Source organism: Bactrocera neohumeralis, chromosome 6, assembly GCF_024586455.1.
Source record: "Bactrocera neohumeralis isolate Rockhampton chromosome 6, APGP_CSIRO_Bneo_wtdbg2-racon-allhic-juicebox.fasta_v2, whole genome shotgun sequence".
NCBI lineage: Eukaryota > Metazoa > Arthropoda > Insecta > Diptera > Tephritidae > Bactrocera > Bactrocera neohumeralis.
This window is the reverse complement of record NC_065923.1, coordinates 14,210,025-14,231,762: the sequence shown is the minus strand read 5'-3', so window position 1 is coordinate 14,231,762 and position 21,738 is coordinate 14,210,025. Positions and strand designations below refer to the sequence as shown.

Genomic DNA, 21,738 nt, shown 5'->3' with positions numbered 1-21,738 from the left:
ATAGTAGTCTTGAACTACATACCTTGCAACTAGTTATGAACTAGTGTCAAAAGTACTTAGTGTTGAACAGGTAGTATTTGATTCAGTTTAAACTAAAAGAAATTTTTAACAATATAAATAACTAGTCTTGAACGACTTACCTTGTTACTAGCTGTGAACTAGTGTCAAAAGTACATAATGTGGATCAGTTAGTATTTTAGTATTTGATTCAGTTTGAAACAAAAGTAAACTTTATCAAAAGAAATAACTAGTATTGAAATACTTACCATGTAACTAGCTGTAAACTAGTGTCAAAAATACATAATGTGGATCAGTTAGTATTTTAGTATTTGATTCAGTTTAAAGCAAAAGTAATTTTTAACAATATCAATAACTACTCTTGAACTACATACCCTGCAAGTAGCTGTGAACTAGTGTCAAAAGTAAATAATGTAGGTTAGTTATTTTACAATTGAGCGTGGAAAAAGCTCTTAACTTAATCAACAAATATAACTAATTCCGAACTACTTACCTTGCAAATAAATATGAACTAGTTTTAGTGACTGATTTGATCCGAATCTCGTATACGGCTAAAAACCTGCATGGAAGTAACTATTTCAGTACCAAATACCTTGTAACTAATTGTAAAGTGGAGACAAAATGAATCAGTCGGTATTTAATGCTGTTTGTAAAGGACAGTAAATTTCCTTTATTTATTTTCGTTTTACGGAATTATATCTAATTATATATACATACATTGTATTACATTCACGGAATTGTTCTATTATTGTTTAATATTTTGAAAATTTTTGGATTCCCTCGATTCCGTAGACGAATTCCGCGAGGACCTCCGAAAAAAGCTGGCTGACGGTTAGGAAGATATTTCGGTGTAAAATTATTCCGAATACGAAAACCAAAAAAGGTAATTTTATAATAGATGAATGCAGTTAAAGATTTTAGGGCTAGTCAAAATATGGATTTTTTAAAAAAATTTCGGCTTCCCATAAGAAGTCGTTTTATGCAAAATAATATATATACATATATAGTTTAAAAAATCGAAATTACTATCAAAACTTTTAATCACTTTGTCATTAACACCCATTATATCTAGAAAAGTCATGTGAAAGCTTCAAATCGGTTCATCCCATCGCGAATTATTCGAAACTCAATCAAAAGTAATGAGTTCCGCAATAGTTCAGAGCTCACACAATTTACTGCTTGGCATTTGCTTGCAGCAACACAAACTCCCATCTCGTTTACTTCACAGCCACACACAGACACATGCAGTAGTGTGTGTGTATACAACTGTGTCTGAATAATTTCATATTATATGTCTCTATTTACACATGTTTATATTTGTTTGCACGTTGATATTGGCTGCTCCTTGCATCATTTTGTTGTTCGTCTGTTCGTTTGTGCGCTGCGTGGCAAGCAAATGTGCTGACATGTTAATTTGTATGTGGTAATTGCATTTTTAAATATTTAAATTTAATTCACATTTTAAATTGTCAACACATTGCATACGCATATGCCCCAGTGAATTGGACTTGTTGACCTCTATACGGTAGCCTCGGAAGCCTCTTGTCACCTGCAAGTCCATGCAATTTCTCCGAACATGTGTTTAAACTTATGTCACAACAAGTTTACGCACACACACACAAGCGACAGATGTCGGCAACACCTGCTTACTTTCCGTTATTTCTTTTGCAAGTACACACATGCAAATGTTGCAATCCTCTTTGCAGCAAAGTACAAAATGTATCGATAATGATTTTCTGCTTGCAAGTTATGGTGACATATAAAAGCATATTTGCCTTTAAGCCTTGACAATATACATAATATGTAGAGCAACTAAGTGTTATTAAATTTTTTCCTCAAGAATTAAATTTTAAGTTTGTACTTCGCTAAAATCCAAAATTTCTGCTCTTCTGTTGTGTTAGAATTGAAGCAACTGTCAACAATTTAGTTAAAGATCGCATTCTTATATTGAAAATGTTTGACTGAGTTTGGCTCACAAAATTTTATGAAATATTCTCACAATCTTTCTATCTCCCTCTCTCTTTCTGCCGCATATACCCTCTCTCTAACACTCTCTCTCCCATTTTTATAAAAGGAGCTCCAAGTCAAGCCAGTTAGTCAACCATAGTGGTCAGTCACCAATCCCCACAATAATTCTATGGAACGATGACCTTTGCAGTTAGTCTCTGAGTTTCGAAATCATTCCTTAATGTTCGCAAGATATGCCGCGTCTCCCGAATACAAGATAAACTATATGACATCTTACTAAAGTAAAAAATAACGATTTTCTATCGACATGCATTCTTTTTTGAACTGGTAACAATATTGTTATGCACCTCACTCCTTCAGCAATTCGTCTATTTTAGACAATCTATCAATGTTATTCAACAATATGTATACCATAGATATTTGAAGACACCATACTATCTTCTTTCAATTCAGATATTAAAAGATAGCCTCGACATTGACTGATTTATATGACATAAAGTCAACCAAACGATCGAAAATCATTAGAATGTACTGTATACATGAGGACTGGACCTTCTGCAATCTATTTTAACCTAAAATAAAGAATATGTTATATATGCTGTAGGATAATCCAACCTTCTTTACTGTAATTTCGTCGATGAGATGGGTTTAACATTGACAGGGTGTCAGCCTACTTAACCACTTCTGATTTCCACTCTTGTTCGCACTTCTATATAGTTGCGAAACATGTAATCCAGAGCATCTGACATCCAAAAGCTGTAAGTCTTTACACACATATTGGCCATATTTCTGGCCCTACATCCTTCCTAATACGGACCTATGGTCAAGCACAAGCCAAACAACCCGGTGAAACGAAATTCTCAAAAGTAATTAGGCGTGTTTTGAGACGAGATCCAGACACAATTATCCGGAACGCTATCGAATTGAATCCAAAAGGCAGCCAACGGAGAGGCCAATCTGCTCTAACCTGGAGAAGATATTTGGACTCAGAACTATCTAAGGGCAAGAAAAGGTGGAACAAAATCGAGAGGCTAGCACAAGATCGAAATAAAGAGAAGAATCTCTTTATGGGTCAAAGTATCAAGGTTAATCTGGAGTAACAGGAACAATTTTTAGCAGTAAATCCGAATGTGATCACGTATTCTCCCTTAATTTCATTAAGAAAACTTACGCATACGTTGAAGATTTTCATAGAAAAAAATACTAATTATGATAACTTTGGATCAAAATTAGCATAGAGCAGAAAAATAGTTATGCTTTATTTCGATTTTTCAGGCATCAAATAACCACCGAAAAGGGAATCGGCATCTTTTTTGAAAATATGTCGACCAATGATTGTACTGGCCCACAAACCACACTAAACTTAATATCTACAGGTTGCTCTTCGTCCCCAATTCGGTAATTTTGCTGATTACATACCCATTGAGTCAGAATTGGGCCTCATCACTGAACAAAATTTGGCTCGAATACGTCGAATCTTCTTGGAGCTTTTCAAGAGCCCATAGAGCGAAGCGATGTCGCTTGGGAAGGTCGAGCGGCTTCAGTTCTTGCTCAAAGTTGTACGCTTTTAATTTAAGATCTCGATGTAAAATGTGCCAAGTCGTTCCATCCGTCAGTCCAAGCTGATGTAAACGGTGTCAAATCGACTTCCCACGGTCTTCGTGTACACTCTCAGCTGCTATATTTTTTTCACTGCGTGCTGAACGTGGTCCATTCAGTCGAATACTATCCAAAAATTAATGTTGGTTCTCAAGATGGGTTATGGTGTTGCGAATAGTACACTCAATCGGACGATTATGTTAACCATAAGTTGAGCGAAGCGCGCGACACTTTACAGAACGTGAATTTTCGTAATGAAGTTGAACGATTTTTAAACGTTGCTCAGGCGTAGATCTTTCCATGATGGAAAATAAAACGACAGCTTGACTAATACGTGATCTGTCAAAAAAATGATGTCGAAAAACGTATCTCTACTTTGATCACCAGTTATAATTCACAAACTAATGTAAACTAAAGTAAGTATCACGCCGTGGAATTTTCAATTGAGCAGTTATTATCGAAAGCAACGCTTAAATCTTCATACAAGTTTTTCAGATTAGCAGCTGGTTACGACCTGCAGCTACAATATAAGCTAACCAATTCAACTAATTCATAAAAGATAGTTTTTCCATGGCATTACCTCTCTCCAGATAATCCGGCTTCCAAACAGTCAAAAATTAAATACAATTTTTTTTCGTTATGAAACACAAGTGACAAATTTATTCATTTTCCACTCAAAATATGAGTCGGCTTATTAAGAGCTAGAAAATTTAATACGCCAAGCAGATTGAATTACCGTTGGCTGCTGTTGTGCGCCAACATTTTGTGTAGCTAAAAATATGCAATTAACCATATTGTCTCAGTGTCCAACACGTCAATGTCAGCGGCCGTGACGGTAACTCAGTCAGTGTCGGCGCCGGTGCTACCGGTGTAGCTGCCAAAGCCGGTGCATGCATTAGTGTCAGCAGCAGTGCCGGTGTCGGTGACGGCAACGGTGTAAATGCATTAACTAACGTGTAGGTGTGTGTATGTATGTGTGCATTAGCTGTCGAGGCAACCGTTTAGAACCAAGTACGAGTGCATATGGTTGTGGGTGTGTGTGTGTGGTTAATATGGCCACAGCAACGTGACAACCTACACCACTGACATGTTGCAGTAGCAACAACGACTGTCGCTCAGATAATGTTGCACACAACACACGCACACCCAGTCGAGTAAGCGCCAGTTGTGCGCTATGCAAATGTGTGTGGTGTGAAGGTGTTTAGCTGTGTCTTCCTGCGCCGTGTAAGCCGTGTGCTGGCGTTTAGTATCTCGTTTAAGTGTCATTGGCTCAGGTAGTGTACTTAGAGCGTGTGCGGCGCCGCAAAGTATCACCCGTGTGGGTTGTCACTGTTGGGGCAGACAGGCTGGCAGCTAGCAGTGGCCACAACTCCGCAGCCTCAATTTTGCTCCACAGTCTCTTCGTCGTCGTCGTCCTCCTCCTCGGCTCGGTAGCGTTGCCATAATTTATGTTGTATAATCTCGATGCTGAGTGCCAGTAAACTAACTGCACAGCCGAAGATAAGAACCAAAAGTGCTGATGCGAAGGTTTGCAAGTCGACCTGCCCATGGTAAAGTGTGTGTGTGTGCGCGCATATGAAAGAAGAACAAGGAGTAGAGATATTATGAGTAGCAAGTATGGAAAATATTTAGTGGCATAATTTTGCGCTTATATTCAAATATGTCCTTACTTAGACGGTGTGTATATATATACGTACGTAGTAACCTAAAGCGATTTTTATATTATTTTAGTGAAAAGTATCAATTTCAATTTAGGAATATACAGGGTATCACATACAGAAGTTTTGCACCATATATGCAATAATTCGAGCAATCTCCATCTTGACCGGGAATTCGATCCTTAAGTTGACCAAATTTTCAGGCACCAAAGACAGTAAGGGGACTTGCATGACTACTGTCCCGAAAGAAATGAAGTCAGTTCTCTCTGATACTCTGAATATTAATGGAATCTCGCTAGTTTTGAATAAGAAATGCTTTCAATTACAATTGTTACAGCAATGAAAATTATGGTACTTCGCACATATTTAAATGAACTTAACTTAACATAATTTACACTTAAGGGAACTTAAACTTAACTTACACTCAACTTGAACTTAACTAAAATAAGCTTATACTTAACTTAAAATTAAACGCGAAACTTATCTTAAACTTAATTTAAACTTAACGCAAGACAACTTAAACTTAACTTAAACTTTACCGAAACTTAATTTAATCGTAATGAAAGTTAACTTAAAATTAACGTAATTTAACTCAACTTAACTTAACGTAACTTAAACTTAACTTAACCTAACTTAAGTTTCCCTAACTTAATATTTACCGGAACTTAACTTAATCGTAAGGTAACTTAACTTTAACTTAACTCAGCTTAAATTAACGTATTTTAAACTTAACTTAAGGCAGCTCAAACTTATCTTATCGTAACTTAACTTAAATTGTAGCAAAACTGAACTTTAACTTAACGGATATTAGCCGACACCTAACATAAACTTAACTTAAACTTAATTTAACTTAAACTTAATTTATACTTAACTCAAAACAACTTAAGCTGAACTTTAACTTTACCGAAAATTAACTTAATTTAATTTAACTCAACTCTATTTATTATGAAAAGCGAGGGAGACGGCAGTTAGAGGTTTATTGCAGGTTACCGAACCATATTCAGCATCACTAGAAACCGTTAAGCAACAAAAGTTGCATGGAAAATAATTTTGATTTGGAATGGGGACTGCGTGGAGAAGTCAGAGATATAGTAAAAATCCTCACCTTTTCTATATTTCTTTCTAATTTCTTTGCAATTTGTCATATACTTGCCTCCGCCAACTTTCTATTTATTCAACTTGATTTATCTATCACCTTTCCAATTTGACTCACCCTCAAATCGTCCGTATGTATTTGTTTAACACAGCGCGGTTTTGGTGAGTGCCAAACTTTGCGCTGGTAATCCATTAGACCCGATTCGGTAACACGCCGCAAACTTGAAAAAAAAAAAAACAAAAACAATCTAAAAAAAATTTAATAAATTCAATTTTAATAATAAAATTTTATTAAACATATTGCAGTAAACTTTTTCAGGCCATATAAAGTTATCCGATTTTTTCTACTTTTTCGACACGCAACTCCCACTACAATCAGCCCAAGTGGCGCATATGCGCTCACCTAAATTTCAAACATCATGTTACACAGCTGCTCGCATTTCTAACGCCAAATTAAGTGGTGTGTGTGTGTGTTGTGTAATGCCTATGCTTACGACAATCAAACTTGCATTAATTTTCATTCAGATTCATATTTCATTGGGGAATTCACAGGCAGGTATGATATTACTTGCTCACTCATACTAATTTCACTTCGGACTGCTGCCATATGTGGCAACTGCTTATGAATATATTGTGGATGTAGGTTGTTTACTCAAACGTTTAAGTACTTGTATGTAGGCATATGACTATTATGTAAAATATATAAATATAGCCACATTGGGAACTAAAATCGGTTTTCGAGTTTCGAAAAAGTATAGTACTTCGCATATACTTAACACAACTTATGACAACTTAAATTCAACTTAACATAATTTACACTTAAAGGAACTTAAACCTAACTTACACACAACATGAAATTAACTTAAAATAAACTTACACTTAACTTAAAATTAAACGGAACCTAGCTTAAACTTAACTGAAAATTAATTAAAACTTAACGCAAGACAACTTAAACTTAACTTAAACTTTACCGAAACTTAACTCAATCGTTACGTAACTTAACTTAAACTTAATGTAGCTTAATTCAACTTAAAGCACCCTAATTTACAGAAACTTAAACTTAACTTACAACAAATGAAATTAACTTAAAATAACTTATACTTAACCTAACTTAACTTTTAACTTAACTTAACTTAAACTTAACTTAACTTAACTTAACTTAACTTAACTAACTTAACTTAACTAAACTTAACTTAACTTAACTTAACTTAACTTAACTTAACTTAACTTAACTTAACTTAACTTAACTTAACTTAACTTAACTTAACTTAACTTAACTTAACTTAACTTAACTTAACTTAACTTAACTTAACTTAACTTAACTTAACTTAACTTAACTTAACTTAACTTAACTTAACTTAACTTAACTTAACTTAACTTAACTTAACTTAACTTAACTTAACCGAACTAAGCTGAACATAACTTAACTCAACTCAACTGAACTGAAATTAACTTAACTTAGTTTGATTTGACTTAACTTAACTTAAATATTTAATATTCATATTTTCATTTGCTTAATAGCTATATAAATATGTACATATGTATGTATACATATACGTACATATGTACTTTTTACTACATACTTATATTTGCCATCATACATACATATGTATGCATTTTTAGCTTATACGTTGGTATGAATAAATCTACCGTAAACATGTGTGTAAGTTTACTTAAATGCTCCTCATATTCCATTCTCACAACGTATTAATTCTTTTGCATTCCCTTGTCAAGAACATGACATATCTTCCATAAAACTGCCTTCACACAAATACAAATATACAAGCACCCAAGCATACATAATGCTATAACATCACGTATAACTAACACATGTGCATGTATCCCACTCGGGCAGAACAATTATCCAGTTTTTCAATGAGCAAATGTAATAAATCTTATCGCACGCACACACACAAACCGACAGTTGTTCCCTAAATTTTCTAGTGTTAGGAATTACAAACAAATTTCGGAGGATTTGTGGCAGGATATATGAGAGATTTTAACCGGTAATAAACACTTGACTGCTTAGAGAAGTAAAGGAAAATATTTTTGACCTGAGTTTCGGAAACTAAAACTTGAAGTTTGATAACCAAGCAACCAAAATTCGTATTGCAATAAGATAGATTGTGCAGCAATTATTTTGGAGTTAGTTTGAAGGCACTGACATACTTAACTTCTCCTGGAAAGAAATAATTCATTGCGAACAGATAAACATGGAGAGTTAAATGAAAGAATAAGCTATACATATTTTAGAAAAAGGTGAAATTATAAGTATTTAGAATTGTGCTCATTTATAAAATTTGTTGCTGCCTGAAGTCCCTAAAATTCAAAAACAAAATTTGGCCTTCCGGCGCTTTGCTGTGACTTGACATCGCTATCAAGAGTTATAAGCCCCTAGAAGTATGCCACGTAGATATGACTGGGCTGCTGCATAAAATGCGAATAAATAAATACATATGCATACATTAGCAAATGCAGCACTTAGTAGCTGCGCACACTTGCAACCACACCATTCACAACTGCCACACACTCACACCATTTTAAACACACACACACAGTCAGAACAAACGACACTGAGCATTTTGCATTTACCTGCTGACCATTTCTCTTTACTTTCTGCAAAGTTCAGCAAATTTTTCTTATTTATTGCACACTGCACCTCGCTTGGCTTGGCGGACATATTTCAAAGCAGCACACAGTGTTGCCAACACACACAATATTGTCTCCTCATAATTTTCGCAATTATTCTGCTGTTGTTGCTATGTTTGTTGGTGATGTTGTTGTTGCTTTATGCGTCACAACAAGTTGCATATTTGGTGCATGGCTTGCAGTCATCGGTGTGCTGTTTATTGCTATCAGTGGTCTGACAGCAAATACTTTTGAAAGAGACAAACTGCTTGCAAGTGCGTGTTGTATATATGTATGTGTGTGTGTGTTTTGCTTATGAAAGGATGTGCCATGACCGCAGCACTTTTAACTTTTAACTCAATTTTATTGTTTCTTTGGATATTACAACGCAGGAGTGTGTACTTTCTTTCTGCAGAAAAATGATGGTAAAAGGAGATGGCAAAAAAGAAATATTAAAGGGAACTGGTGAAGCGAGCAAATGTGTGCTGTTCGGGGAAAACTTAAGCTATGTAAATTCAATGTCCAATAACTTGCAGTAGAATAAAAGTATAAAAATGTAGCATACTTCAGGGAGTTGATAAGAAAAGTGTTTCACAAAGAGGTTCGTTTTATGAGAATAAATTTGAATTGATTTGAGCAGAGATATTTAAAAAATATTCAAACAATATTTATGTGAAAATAGTGGCAATATACATGCAGATATACATACTTTTGTTCAAAGCTTCTTAGCACAAAGAACTTTAGAAAGCATACATTTAGGCCTCAAGCCTTCGACAAATGCCTTTATATCATGGTCCAACCGAAAAATTGGAAATGTTTAGATTTCATTTAATATGTCTATTCAATATATTCACTTCCAAGTCGAGTCAAAATATAACATCCTATGGCTACTGATAAACGACTCGTTGTGTGATCGACAGTTGCAATCGGCGAAATTTAAAAATTCACCGACCGATCAAGGGGTGAAATAAGAAAATAGCGCCCGACTGCTTTAGTAAACCGTACACAGAAGATATATTCAAACTAACTGACTTCAATTCAGTTTTTCACACCAAAAGTATTGGTATTACAGAGGGTGGCAAGTAGGCTTATGCTCTAACCAGCAAGTCCATAAACTTTCTAGTTGACAGCCAAGCGGAAATTAATGCTACAGCGCTAATACTAAGTCTTACTGGGTTAGGATATGCAAACAGCCAATAACTCGACTGTCAGCAGGAAATTCGCATATTATTTTTTGAGTACCCAGTCATATCGTAAATAAAGAAGCGATGAGGCAGATGAGTTGGTTCTCTCGGGCTCAGTTAGGAACACAATTCCCCTAAGCTGACCTAGACCATTCAACTGAGTTGTTTGAATCAATGGAGGTTCCAGAGGAATACATCCGGTCTTGGAACACGAGAAGCAAGGATCATACCACAAAGTTACTTTGGGATAGTGTTGTTGGATGGTAGACCATAAAGGGTACCACTTCTAACAAAAACGATCTTAGTAATATAGTATGGGTCATCATATAGCAGCTACCCTTAAACTCTCGCCTTCAAAATATTGTTAAATTGAATTCAGCGGAATGCGAGCGTGCGCAGTGGGTCATGAAATGCTGCAATGACTCCCAATGCTCGAGCTTAAGAGACATTTAACGGCTGGACTGCAAAAGGTAAAGTTTTAAATATTAAAAAAAATTAAATTAAAATATTTTATTTTAAACAGGGTTTGTTCACGATATTCTATTTTTCGTACCCTGTAACGAAAACCCTATAGAGTTAGTAACGGGTTTTTCAATGTAGAATAGGGGCAGCAAATGACGCCATATTTTTCCCGCTCTTTCGATATTTCTCTTCAATAGGGCTTGCTATTTCATCATCGAACAACGAGTCGAAATTATTGAAATTCGGAGTCAGTGGTTATAATGGGCATCTCTGTGACGTCGTTGTGACAAATTTTGCGAAAAGATCTTGGCCCACATCCTTACAAGATCAAATTTACTCAAGAACTGAAGCCGCTTGACTACCAGAATCGTTGTATGTTCATGAATTGGGCTGAGCAAAAACTTGAAAATTATCCGGATTTTCATCAAAAAATCATCTTCAGCGATGAGGCTCATTTCTGGCTGAATGGCTTCGTCAATAATCAAAATATGCGTTACTGGTCAGGCAGCAATCCAGACGTATTCCATTGCATCCCGAAAAAATTAAGGTTTGGTGCGGTTTATGGGCCATCGGCGTCATGGGGCCGTACTTCTTCCATGATGATCAAGGCAGGCACGTTACTGTTAGTGGGAATCGCTACCGCTAAATGCTAACCAAATATTTTTGGCCCGAATTGGATAATATGGACTTGGACAATATGTGGTTTCAACAGGATGGTGCCACAAGCCACACAGCGAATGTCACAATCGATTTACTGAAAACCAAGTTTGGTGCACGTGTTATCTCACGAACTGGCCCAGTCAATTGGGCACCTTTGTTATCGGATTTGACGACGTTAGACTATTTCCTTTGGTCTGTGCTAACAAGCCAGCGACGATTGACGAAATTTGTACGAATATCGAAGATGAAATTGCAGCAGTGTCAGCCGATTTATACTTGAAAACCGACAAAAATTGTGTTCAACGTCTATACTTCTGCAAGAGTGCTCGTGGTGGCCATGCAAAATAATTAAAATCCAACCTCATCGAATGTGCTTTCACGGGAATAAAGAACTTTGAATTGATATTGATGATAGCTGAGTCGATTTAGCCATGCTCCCTCAGTTCTTGAGGCATTTTTCACACTGAAAATATATCTTCGAAAAATCGAGTGCAGAGGATAAAGCCACTATGGCTTACGGCTTCTCTACCCCACCTTATACTGAGTTCAATACTTTTAGCGTTATATTTTATAATATTTTTTTATGATTTTAATGATTTCAAAAATTTCACAAACAATCTAAAAACACTGCAAAACGCAAACATGTAGATCATTTCCAAAATTATATGGAAAATAATATTACTCACGCAACAGCCACGCAGAGTCATTCGAGCATAAATACATATAGCATATACACTCAAAACAATGCTCACTTACCCATATGTAATAACTTTGCGCAATGGTGAACCCTTCTGCACGATGCTGACCATTTTCTGCGGCGGAAACAGTTGTATTTCCGTTAGTTCGCAAATTTCCTTCTCGCTAAATGTGTCGGCGATGATTTTATACGCCGTTGCCACATCAACATGGAAAGCGAACTCTAAAAACAAGAACGCAGAAACAAACAAGAATATTAATTTGATAAAAATTTGGGAAAAAAGCGATGCATATAAATAAATATTCAAAATAAATGTGCCGTCCAAATGAAATGAAATCCAAAATGACAAAAAAAACAGCAGTAAAAAAGCATAGAAAAAGCAGAGAAATTGAGGGAAGGGAGGGCAGAGAAAAAACACTTGCAATGAATTTGGTGTGCAAAAGGTTTGCTAATTTAACTAAAATAATAATAAACCTTAATAATAGCACTTCGAAATGCACACGTCCCTTGCGGCCACAGAGCAGTGCAGCGCAACAGGGCGTATGAGTAACATGCGCATGCAAAGTATGGGAGTAGAAATGTAGAGCAGAGTGTATGTGCGTACTATATTTAAAAACCTAAAGCAACATGATATGTATGCTGGGGTGAATGTGTGATGAGTATGTGTATGTGTTGGTGGGTGTGCTTGTATGTGTGCTTTGCATATTTACTTTAGCAATTATCTAGCAAACCGCAATGCCTGGTGTGTGTTACAATAATTACAAAGGAATATTAGATTCATTCTCTTTTGCGCGCCTCACATTTCACTTGCAATAACATAGCACACATACACACGCTCCAGTGTATATATACAATGTACATACTGAAACTGGCTGCATGTAAGCAAGCATACTTTGGTTTTTATTTTGCTCGTTTTAGCACATCTAAATCCAAAGTTGCTAGTAGGTTTCTATGTATCATAAAAAATAGCAAAGAAAAATTAATATAATCATTATAGAAATGTAAATATATGCTAAATTATGTTATTCCCAGCGTATGTTTAAGTCACTCACTATAAAGTCAGTTTGTATGACATATAACATATTTGATCTGGGTTCGATCTGAGCAATCTGTGCAGAGCATATAGCATTGACTTGAGCAATGAAAAATGTTGAATTTAGTGAAGATAACTTGTGAAATAAAAAAGTTTTTCATACAAGGACTTCATTTAGATAGGTCAGTTTGTATGGTAGCTATATGCTATAGTCGTCCGATCTCAATATCAGATTCAGATACTGTAGAATTATTATGGACAATAATATGTGTCAAATTTTGTGAAGATATTTTGTCAAATAAAAAAGTTTTTCATTCAAGGACTTGAGTTAAATCGCTCAGTTTGTATGGCGGCTATATGCTATAGTGCTCCGATCTAAACGATTTGCTTGTGGATGGTAGCGTTGCTTTCGGTTTTCATCCATGTTAAATTTCGTGACGATATCTCATCAAATAAAAAAGTTTCTGTACAAGAAATTGATTCCGATCGTTCAGTTTGTATGGCAGCATTATGTTATAGTGGTCCGATAACGGCAATTCCTATAAATGAGTAGTCTCTTGAAGAGAAAAAGATGTGTGCAAAATTTCAGAGCCATATCTCAAAAACCTACGCGTGTTAAAACACATATTGTGCCGGCTTTAAGTATGACTGAAACCAATAATAAGATTTTACTACCAAAAAAGGAATAAGAAAGGAAATATACAGCGTTTCATACTTCATTTAACAAATAAAAGTGCCCAAAAAATCTTTATATGTTTCTTCAACTAAAAATTCAAAGAAAGCTAATAGTGAAACATACCAGTGATATAGAAAGCGTTTTGATCGTCTTCTAGAAATCTAGTAAATGGACATCCAAGCCATCGATGTAGCAAATTACTGAATATTCAGAGCTTTAGACAGTTTCATTCATTTACTTGAAAATATATATTTGCTCATTTTTAAGAATTGGTTAGTACCTTGGTACTCTCTAACAGCATGCTGGGTGTAAAATGCACAAAGAATGGTGGTAACCCAAGGGTAAACCAAATTCGGATTCTAATACATTTGCATTGTGGTGCAAGTATGCGGTTTCAATGAACCAAATATATGTAACAAATGAGCATATATATATAGACAAGGGTGCAAATGTGCTAATTCTGGGAACTACACACATACATACATATGAATATATAAGTGTTTGCATCTACGACTGCTTCATGTTCATAGCAGATAACTAATAGAAAAGCACATACAATCGCACGCTTACTGCACTTACTCGCTGCTACTACAACGCAACCAAATAGACACACATAGATACACATGTACACACATCTATTCAGATATACACCAAATAGAAGTTGCAGCATATCTTGGCTCATAGCAGAAAACCGAATTAGCATGCGGAAAAATTAAGCCAAAATTTGTAGATATGTATGTATATACGATAAATTCCCCTTGGCATTCCGAAATAGAAGCTTGGTGAAAATAGAAAATTTAAAAAACTTTGCTGAAGGCAAGCTAGCAGCTACTTAGATACTTGCTGGGCTGCTCTTCTTTTGCCCTAGCAAGCATGTAATATATACATATTTACAAATGTTTTCATATATTTTTGTTTGTATGTAAGTACGTGTGTGCGCAAAATGTACAGTCGGTATGGTAAAATACGCATTTATGCTTGTGTGTATGTAAGTTTAATTTAATTATCTCGTGAGTAGTATGTAAGGCAACAGAGGGGAGTACGCTCAAGAGAGTTGCCAGCATGATTCAAAATAAATTAATTGAAATCTTAAAGCAACGAGAAAGCGTTTTTCTACTGATGAGATCAGGAAATATTTTAGTACATATATCAGGTTCTGTCACAATTCTAACCTTTTTTCTACGCACTTTTTAACCTTTGGAGACACAGCTTTTATTGATATTGATTTGACGCTGCTCGGAACCAAAAACTTTTTTGTGACTTCATATTTCTGTGGAGTATTCAATAGTCCAACTCTATATATAACTTTTGCTCTACTACTGGGTGGTTTTTGTCTTGTGTGCTGGAACTGGAAGATTCAATGTTCTCCGTCAAAGAGAGTTTTGCTTAACTGCTTTATCACTCCTTCCAAAACATCCAGCTGGTACACTTATTCCTCAGTTTACAGAAGTGAACGCATTTATAGGAGACTCCCCACCAAACCATCGACAGCAAGATGGTGGTCACTTTGAAACTTTGGAATAACTCTTTTTGCGTCTTTGATTTTTTTTGTAGATTTTGTAGTTCTGAATATTAAAAAGTTCTTCAGCAGTGAAAAGGTTTTCATCAGTAAAAGTTATGCATTGATAGTGTGCCACTGAAAAAGTCGCTTGAATCTGTTGAGCCTACTTTGCTAAAAGTCATCAGAAAATAACCAAGGTAGACTTGTATGTGCAGATCATCTTGAATAGGTCTTGACATTGATCAAGTCTATGCAACCATTTCCCTTGACATAGTTTTCTTCTTTCCATCTTTATAGATTGTGTAGTGACAATTCATTGATTGGAAGAGAAGTTATTGCGTTTTAAGTGTCAGTATGTTTGTGTTATCGGTGCGAAAATGACCTTCGAACAAAGAGCCAACATTAAAACTATTACCGAAACGTAATATATACATTTCAATTGATGAAACAAATTTATGGCGATGATTGCCGATGAGTGGTTTCAACGTTTTCAAAGTGGTCGTGAGGACATAAATGACGATCAACATGTGGGCCAATCAAAATCCGTGATCACCGGAAATTCCATCGAAACTGTGTGTGAATTCATCAAAAATCAGCCGAAATCATATTGAAATTCATGGAAATGGAATTGAACATCTCCAAAACATCGATTTATCGCATTTTGACCGAACATTTGGGCTTTCGAAAGGTGTGTGCACGGTTTGTTCCGCACAAATTGACTGACGACCAAAAATTGCTCAGAATCCAACATTCGAAGAACGATTATTCGACCAAAAATCACATTTTAACCATTAACCACTCCCCGTATTCACCTGATATGGCACCGTGCGACTTCTTTCTTTTCGGAAAAATGCATTTTCCCATGAAAGGAAAGCGTTATGCAGACGTAGAGGCCATTCAAAAGGCTTGCGTCGGCATACTGGCGGCCATACCGGCCAACAAGCTAAAACCCTCGTGCTTTTGGACATTGCAAAAAGCTGTATTGAAGCAGAAAGAGACTATTTTGAATAAAATAAATTGATTTTGCCGAAAAAACTATTTGTTCTGTTTTTTTTTAAGTCCTTTTTACTTTGGAACGCATCTTGAATGTACCATTTTGGTCGACCACTTTTTGAAAGACATTATTCCATCAGTATGAAACTTTTCTGGTGTCTAGGCGAAAAACTGCAACAAGTAATTTTCTCTTGAAGCCAACTTTACTCCATTAAGGGAGTTCTGCGTTGTCCGAAACAACTGGTAGTCCGATGGTGCAAGGTCAGATGCATCAAAATTACCACATTCGCTTCGGAAATGATTCGATTTCATTTCGTTTCAGCAAAGAATCGCAGATGGTAATTCGGCCCATTAAATTTTCACAGACAATTCATGTGGAACCCAAACATCGACCTACTTTTATAGCCAGACTTTTTTAAATGGTTCCTCAGTTCACAGAAGTGAAAGTAAATGGTTCAAAACCATTTGATGAATTTAACATTCATTCGTTTACATAATTTCATCGACTTTTTCAACTATAGATCGACTAGAGCGATGTCCATCTTTCACATTTCCAGAACGGAAGCGAGCGAACCGTCTTTGTGCTACACGAACTGATAAGCCATCGTGTCTGTAAACTTCACGAATTTCATTGGTGGCTTGCGTGGCATTCTTTTTTTTATATTTTAAAATATAGCGAATTTCTTTATTATTTTCACTCATTTTTGAACAGCTGTAACTTTTTTTTCAACTTTAGCGAATTGAATTTTTTTTACTTAAATGAAGCTTAAAATCTCTCCTATCCAACACTATATGGTATGACACAATGTGTCTTGTAGCACTGGAGATATACGACTGCAACGACATCCATTCTCAAAATACGAAAAGACTTTTTCGACTGCCCAAAATATATATTGTATTTGAAATAATTGCCTGGTGGCAACTTCATAAAAGATTTTTTAAATTTTTTGTAATGAAGCTTCGCTAAGATCATTCCATATCTGAGTAGTATAATTTAATTTTATCATCAAAAAGTTCAGCTACGCTTGCAAACGAGGATAAATCGGATTGAATTAAATTGAATTGAATCTGAGGTATGTAAAAAATTGGATCAACAATTGATGGATATTGAATATAACGTTCAGAATGTAAGAACACGGAAAATAACCCATAAGTGCGATCTACATAATTCTTTCTTAAAGAGAACTGGAATTTTTCACGCAATTGTGAGCTGAAAATTATCTTCCTGCAAATAAAAAAACAAGGCTAATTCATCTTTAGAACCTGCCCCCCTCACCCCTTGCCAACCGCAACGAAAATTGGGTATCTAGTAGCTGCAGTATAACTGCAAGGCATGGAAATACAAAACCGCAAAGCTATGGTCCAACCGAAGCATACGCACACACGCTTAAACTAGAGTACTCACAAACACACACACATAAAAGTGCATAAAGTGTGAATCAAGAGAACATGTCGCAACTGACACACACACACACATTTGTAACATGAGCGCAGTGTGTGGGTGTGCGTTGCCAGCATAAAAGATCATGTAAGCGCTCAAAATCCAACAACAAGACAAATGCGTATATGGACAAGTTGGGCGAAAGAGGGGCGTGTGGAGAAAGCAGCTAAGCGTTAGAAATTATTCTTGAATTTTTCGGTTTGTGGTCTCCGGTTTCCCGTTTCGGTTACAACACACTCGACAAGAGTAACAACTACAAAAACAACGACACAACTAATGCTGCTCATCTCACAACAGCTCACTCGCTTTGCTGTCAGTTCGGTTGGTTAGTAATTGTAGTTTAAATGGCCGCCAGCTAAATTCCGAAGCGTAAATAGATAGCCCACACATGCGAGCGCATACACAGTAGGCATGTATATGCGTAGGTGCGCTTTCAACAAAGAAAGTAGCGCAGCATGTAGCATGAATATATAAAATATAAAAGCCAAGTGCTGTGGTTACTTAGCCGCTCATGTGTGCTGAATATTTAGAATGCTGAAAATTATGCGCATTTAATTGCTGAAAATTGTAGGCACTGCATAGTAAGTAATGCTCAATGCAACAGTGTAGGCCATCAATTAAAAAAACGATTCTTTGCATACTCACTGCCTCTGCGTATCCTTTTAACACCATACTCCGGATCATACCAGTTGGACGCCACGTTTGTCTTGGCGTGCGCACCGGTCTCATGGCTGTGTAAGATGTCTCTGTACGCCTTGGCCTTCTCCGCATCGGTGAGCTCAACATTCGGTTGGAGCGTGGCTAAGGCGGTGGCATTGTCAGCTGTCGTTTCGGAGGGCGTTTCACTATCCGTCGGCACGCTAGTTACTTTCTTGGCATATAACTCAATGGCGATAGGGTCCTTAGTGCGCTGAGGAAAGGAAGGAATTCAAAAACATAAAAATTAATTTTTTTTATTTAAAACAAACGAAATTAAAATGAAACAAGAAAAATAAAAAACACAAATAACGAAGTTTCCATGGAAGAAATAGATTTTTATCGTTCAGTTTGTATGGCAGCAATATGATATAGTAGTCCGATCTGAAAAATTTCTTCAGATATTGTAGCGTTGGCTTAGAAAATAATGGGTACAAAATTTCTTAAAGATATCTCGTCAAATATAAAAGGTTTTCATATAAGGACTTGACTCTGTTCATGCAGTTTGTATGGCAGCTACATATGTATGTTCTATAGTGGTCCAATATCAGCGTTTCGGACAGCTTCTTGGTGAGTGAAGGATGTGTCCAAAATTTCAGAACGATATCTCAAAAACTGAGGGACTAGTTTGTATAAATACAGACCATTGGTTGGACAGGCGGACATGTCCAAACCGACTCAGCTCATTATACTGATCATTTATATATATATTTTATTGAATCTCCAACGTTTCTTGCTGAGTGTTACAAGCTTCGCGACAAACTTAATACAGTTATACTCTGTTCTTGGCAATAAATATTGCTTTAAATTATTATATACAATTTACTCCACCCTAAATATCATATGCAATACTTCCAACCACTTACCAAAAAATAATCACGATTATATGCTATATCCTCCACACCGACTGCCAATGAGCTGTGTATTAAATCACGCAATGTTCGTATCGTTTTCGGTTTCTCCATCAATAGTGTACCCACAATGCTGGCCGAGTAGAATTGATAGATGGCGAAGGCGAAGAGTAGACTGGTAATAACGATGCAACGACCCGAGAAGAAACTTGTAGAAAATGTCAGACCTAATGAGAGACGGCAGCAAACAGTCGATACGAATGAGTTTTCATTGGAGAAATGAAGAATAATAGTAAACGAAATAAAATGTGTCGGAACAAATAGGAGGCACACACGCTCATACAGCATACACACATCAAAATACTGTCGAAATTAATCTTGAAGAGGCTAGACTGGAGTAAAGAGACTAAATAAAGCAGAATGAGAGTGCAGGTGGAGAAGATGAGCGCAATGTACTTTTGTTTGTCATTATTAGAAAGTATGTGAAGATGAAACTAGTTTTTATAATAAGATCTCAGGAAGACATTTTCTTTTGTTGATCTTTCTGTAAGTTATTGATTCTTTCAGAGCTACTATGAAGTAAGATTGTTATTTGATCTCTTGAACTCTTTTTGGAAGAATAAGTAGTTAAGAGTTCGAACCTCACGAGAATCGGAAGAAGTCTTTGCTAGCAAATATTGAGTTTTAGGTTCATTCACATAAGACCTCAGATCTGCCAAAGCTCACTTCTGATCCAATTATAATGGGATTTAGCCCAAGTTTATTTCTCTCTGCAACAAACAGCTGGGCTCACACTCTTTACATCTCGTGAACATCGAAGTGATCGACCAATTCCACATTCATATTATTCTGATGTTCCCAAAAAAAAATATTAAAAATGTGGTAGCATCCAAATTAACGGAAGTTCTTACACATTATCTTTAAATTTAACCATCAGAGTAATACTTAGTACATTTCTCAATACAAATCATGGGAACACTGTAATCCTACGATTCTCATTCTTATAAAATACGAATGAAGTAATTAGCAACATTACGACCTCCACACACCGTTATGTACTTTAATGAGCTCATTTATTTATCCACAATACTTCGAAGTTTTCGAATTGTACTCCTACCATTTCTTAATTTCTTGCTCCGCCAATACAATCAAGTTTCGAACATTACTCGCCTTGTAATATATAAAATCTTCCACTTTGAAGTTCAATTCTTCGTGTTTCTACTCATTCTAGTCCGAACGGTATATACTTGTACATGTTTGTGAGCAGGAGACGCTAACAACGGTAATGACTTTGCTATTTTCTCAACCACTCAGCAGCAGAAACAGAACCCATTAGCTGTTGCCCAATTGCATTGATTGTTGCAATTTAATGCGTTTTGTTGTTGCATAGATTTCTACAAAACGTGTCATGACGTGAAAATCGATGGAAGTTTATGTTCAAGGAGAAGGTGAAGTAATGGCAACGAAAAGGTAATCAGTTTAAATTTCTTCACTCATTATGGTGGAGGGTGTGGTTGCTTGAGTTTGCAAGCTACGGGAGCAAATCTACATATTTCATCATAAAAGATTCGGGAAACCTAAATTTGATGCCTAGATCCATAATCCATTCAATGAGAACAAATGAGGCATTTAATCTTATTCAATAAATAGAGAAAAATACAAATTTCTCGACTACCTCCAAACAAACGACGTTTTTTTTGTAGAGCTCTTATCCAAAATAACGGGTTTTCAATAAGAGTGCTACAAAGCGGCTTGGGGTATCAATGAAATTCTTTACACCTGCAGGAGTACATTCGATAACATTTTGCATGGAACTCGATCTCTTTTGCATGGTCACCATGAGCACGCTTGCAGAAGTCCAAACGCTGAATCCAATTTTCGACGGATTTCAAGCATAAATCAGCCGATACTGCTACAATTTCACATTCGATATTCATACGAAGTTCAGCCATCATCTTGTTGGCATAGACTTGACGTAACCCCATAAGAAATAATCTAGGCCATTTCGTGAGATAACACGTTCACCAAACTTAGTTTTCAACAAATTGATTGTGACATTCGCTGTGTGGCTTATGGCGCCGTCCTGTTGAAACCACATATTGCCCAAGTCCATATCATCCAATTCCGGCCAAAAATATTCAGCGCCAGCGATTTCCATTTTCATTAACGTGCCGGTCTTGATCATCACGGAAGAAGTACGGCCCAATGACGCCGCCGGGCCAAATACCGCACCAAACCGGGATTCAATAGTGACTCATGTAGTACCTGTAGATTGCTGCCTGATCAATAACGTATATTTTTCTAATGGACGTAGCCATTAAGCCAGAAATGAGATAACTTACATAGCCTGAACTTCTATTATATGCAGAAATGACTGTGAATATTCAGGGAAAGTGAGCTTGCAACATAGATTACAACTCTCCTGCAATTTCAACCGTATTACCAGAAGCACAGTTATATGCAAAAGAACCCATCATCGGGATCAAAGTCACATAAGCAGTTTTCAGCAATCCAGACAATCATCATTAGAAGAAACTTTTTCTAGTAGAATGAAAATAGTTGAGACCTCGACTCGGAC

The 21,738-nt window shown here is 36.2% G+C and overlaps 1 protein-coding gene across 1 annotated transcript in view; it reads right to left on the bottom strand.

The window, feature by feature from the left end:
• Positions 1-4,218: 4,218 nt before the first annotated feature.
• The window catches only part of LOC126761567 (uncharacterized), a 51,153-nt gene continuing 33,633 nt past the window's right edge, over positions 4,219-21,738 (bottom strand). The window contains 5 exon segments of the mRNA XM_050477871.1: positions 4,219-5,126; positions 6,457-6,559; positions 12,029-12,191; positions 18,259-18,523; positions 19,176-19,387. Of these exon segments, the coding sequence (XP_050333828.1) occupies positions 4,965-5,126; positions 6,457-6,559; positions 12,029-12,191; positions 18,259-18,523; positions 19,176-19,387 (905 nt within the window). The 3' untranslated portion in view covers positions 4,219-4,964.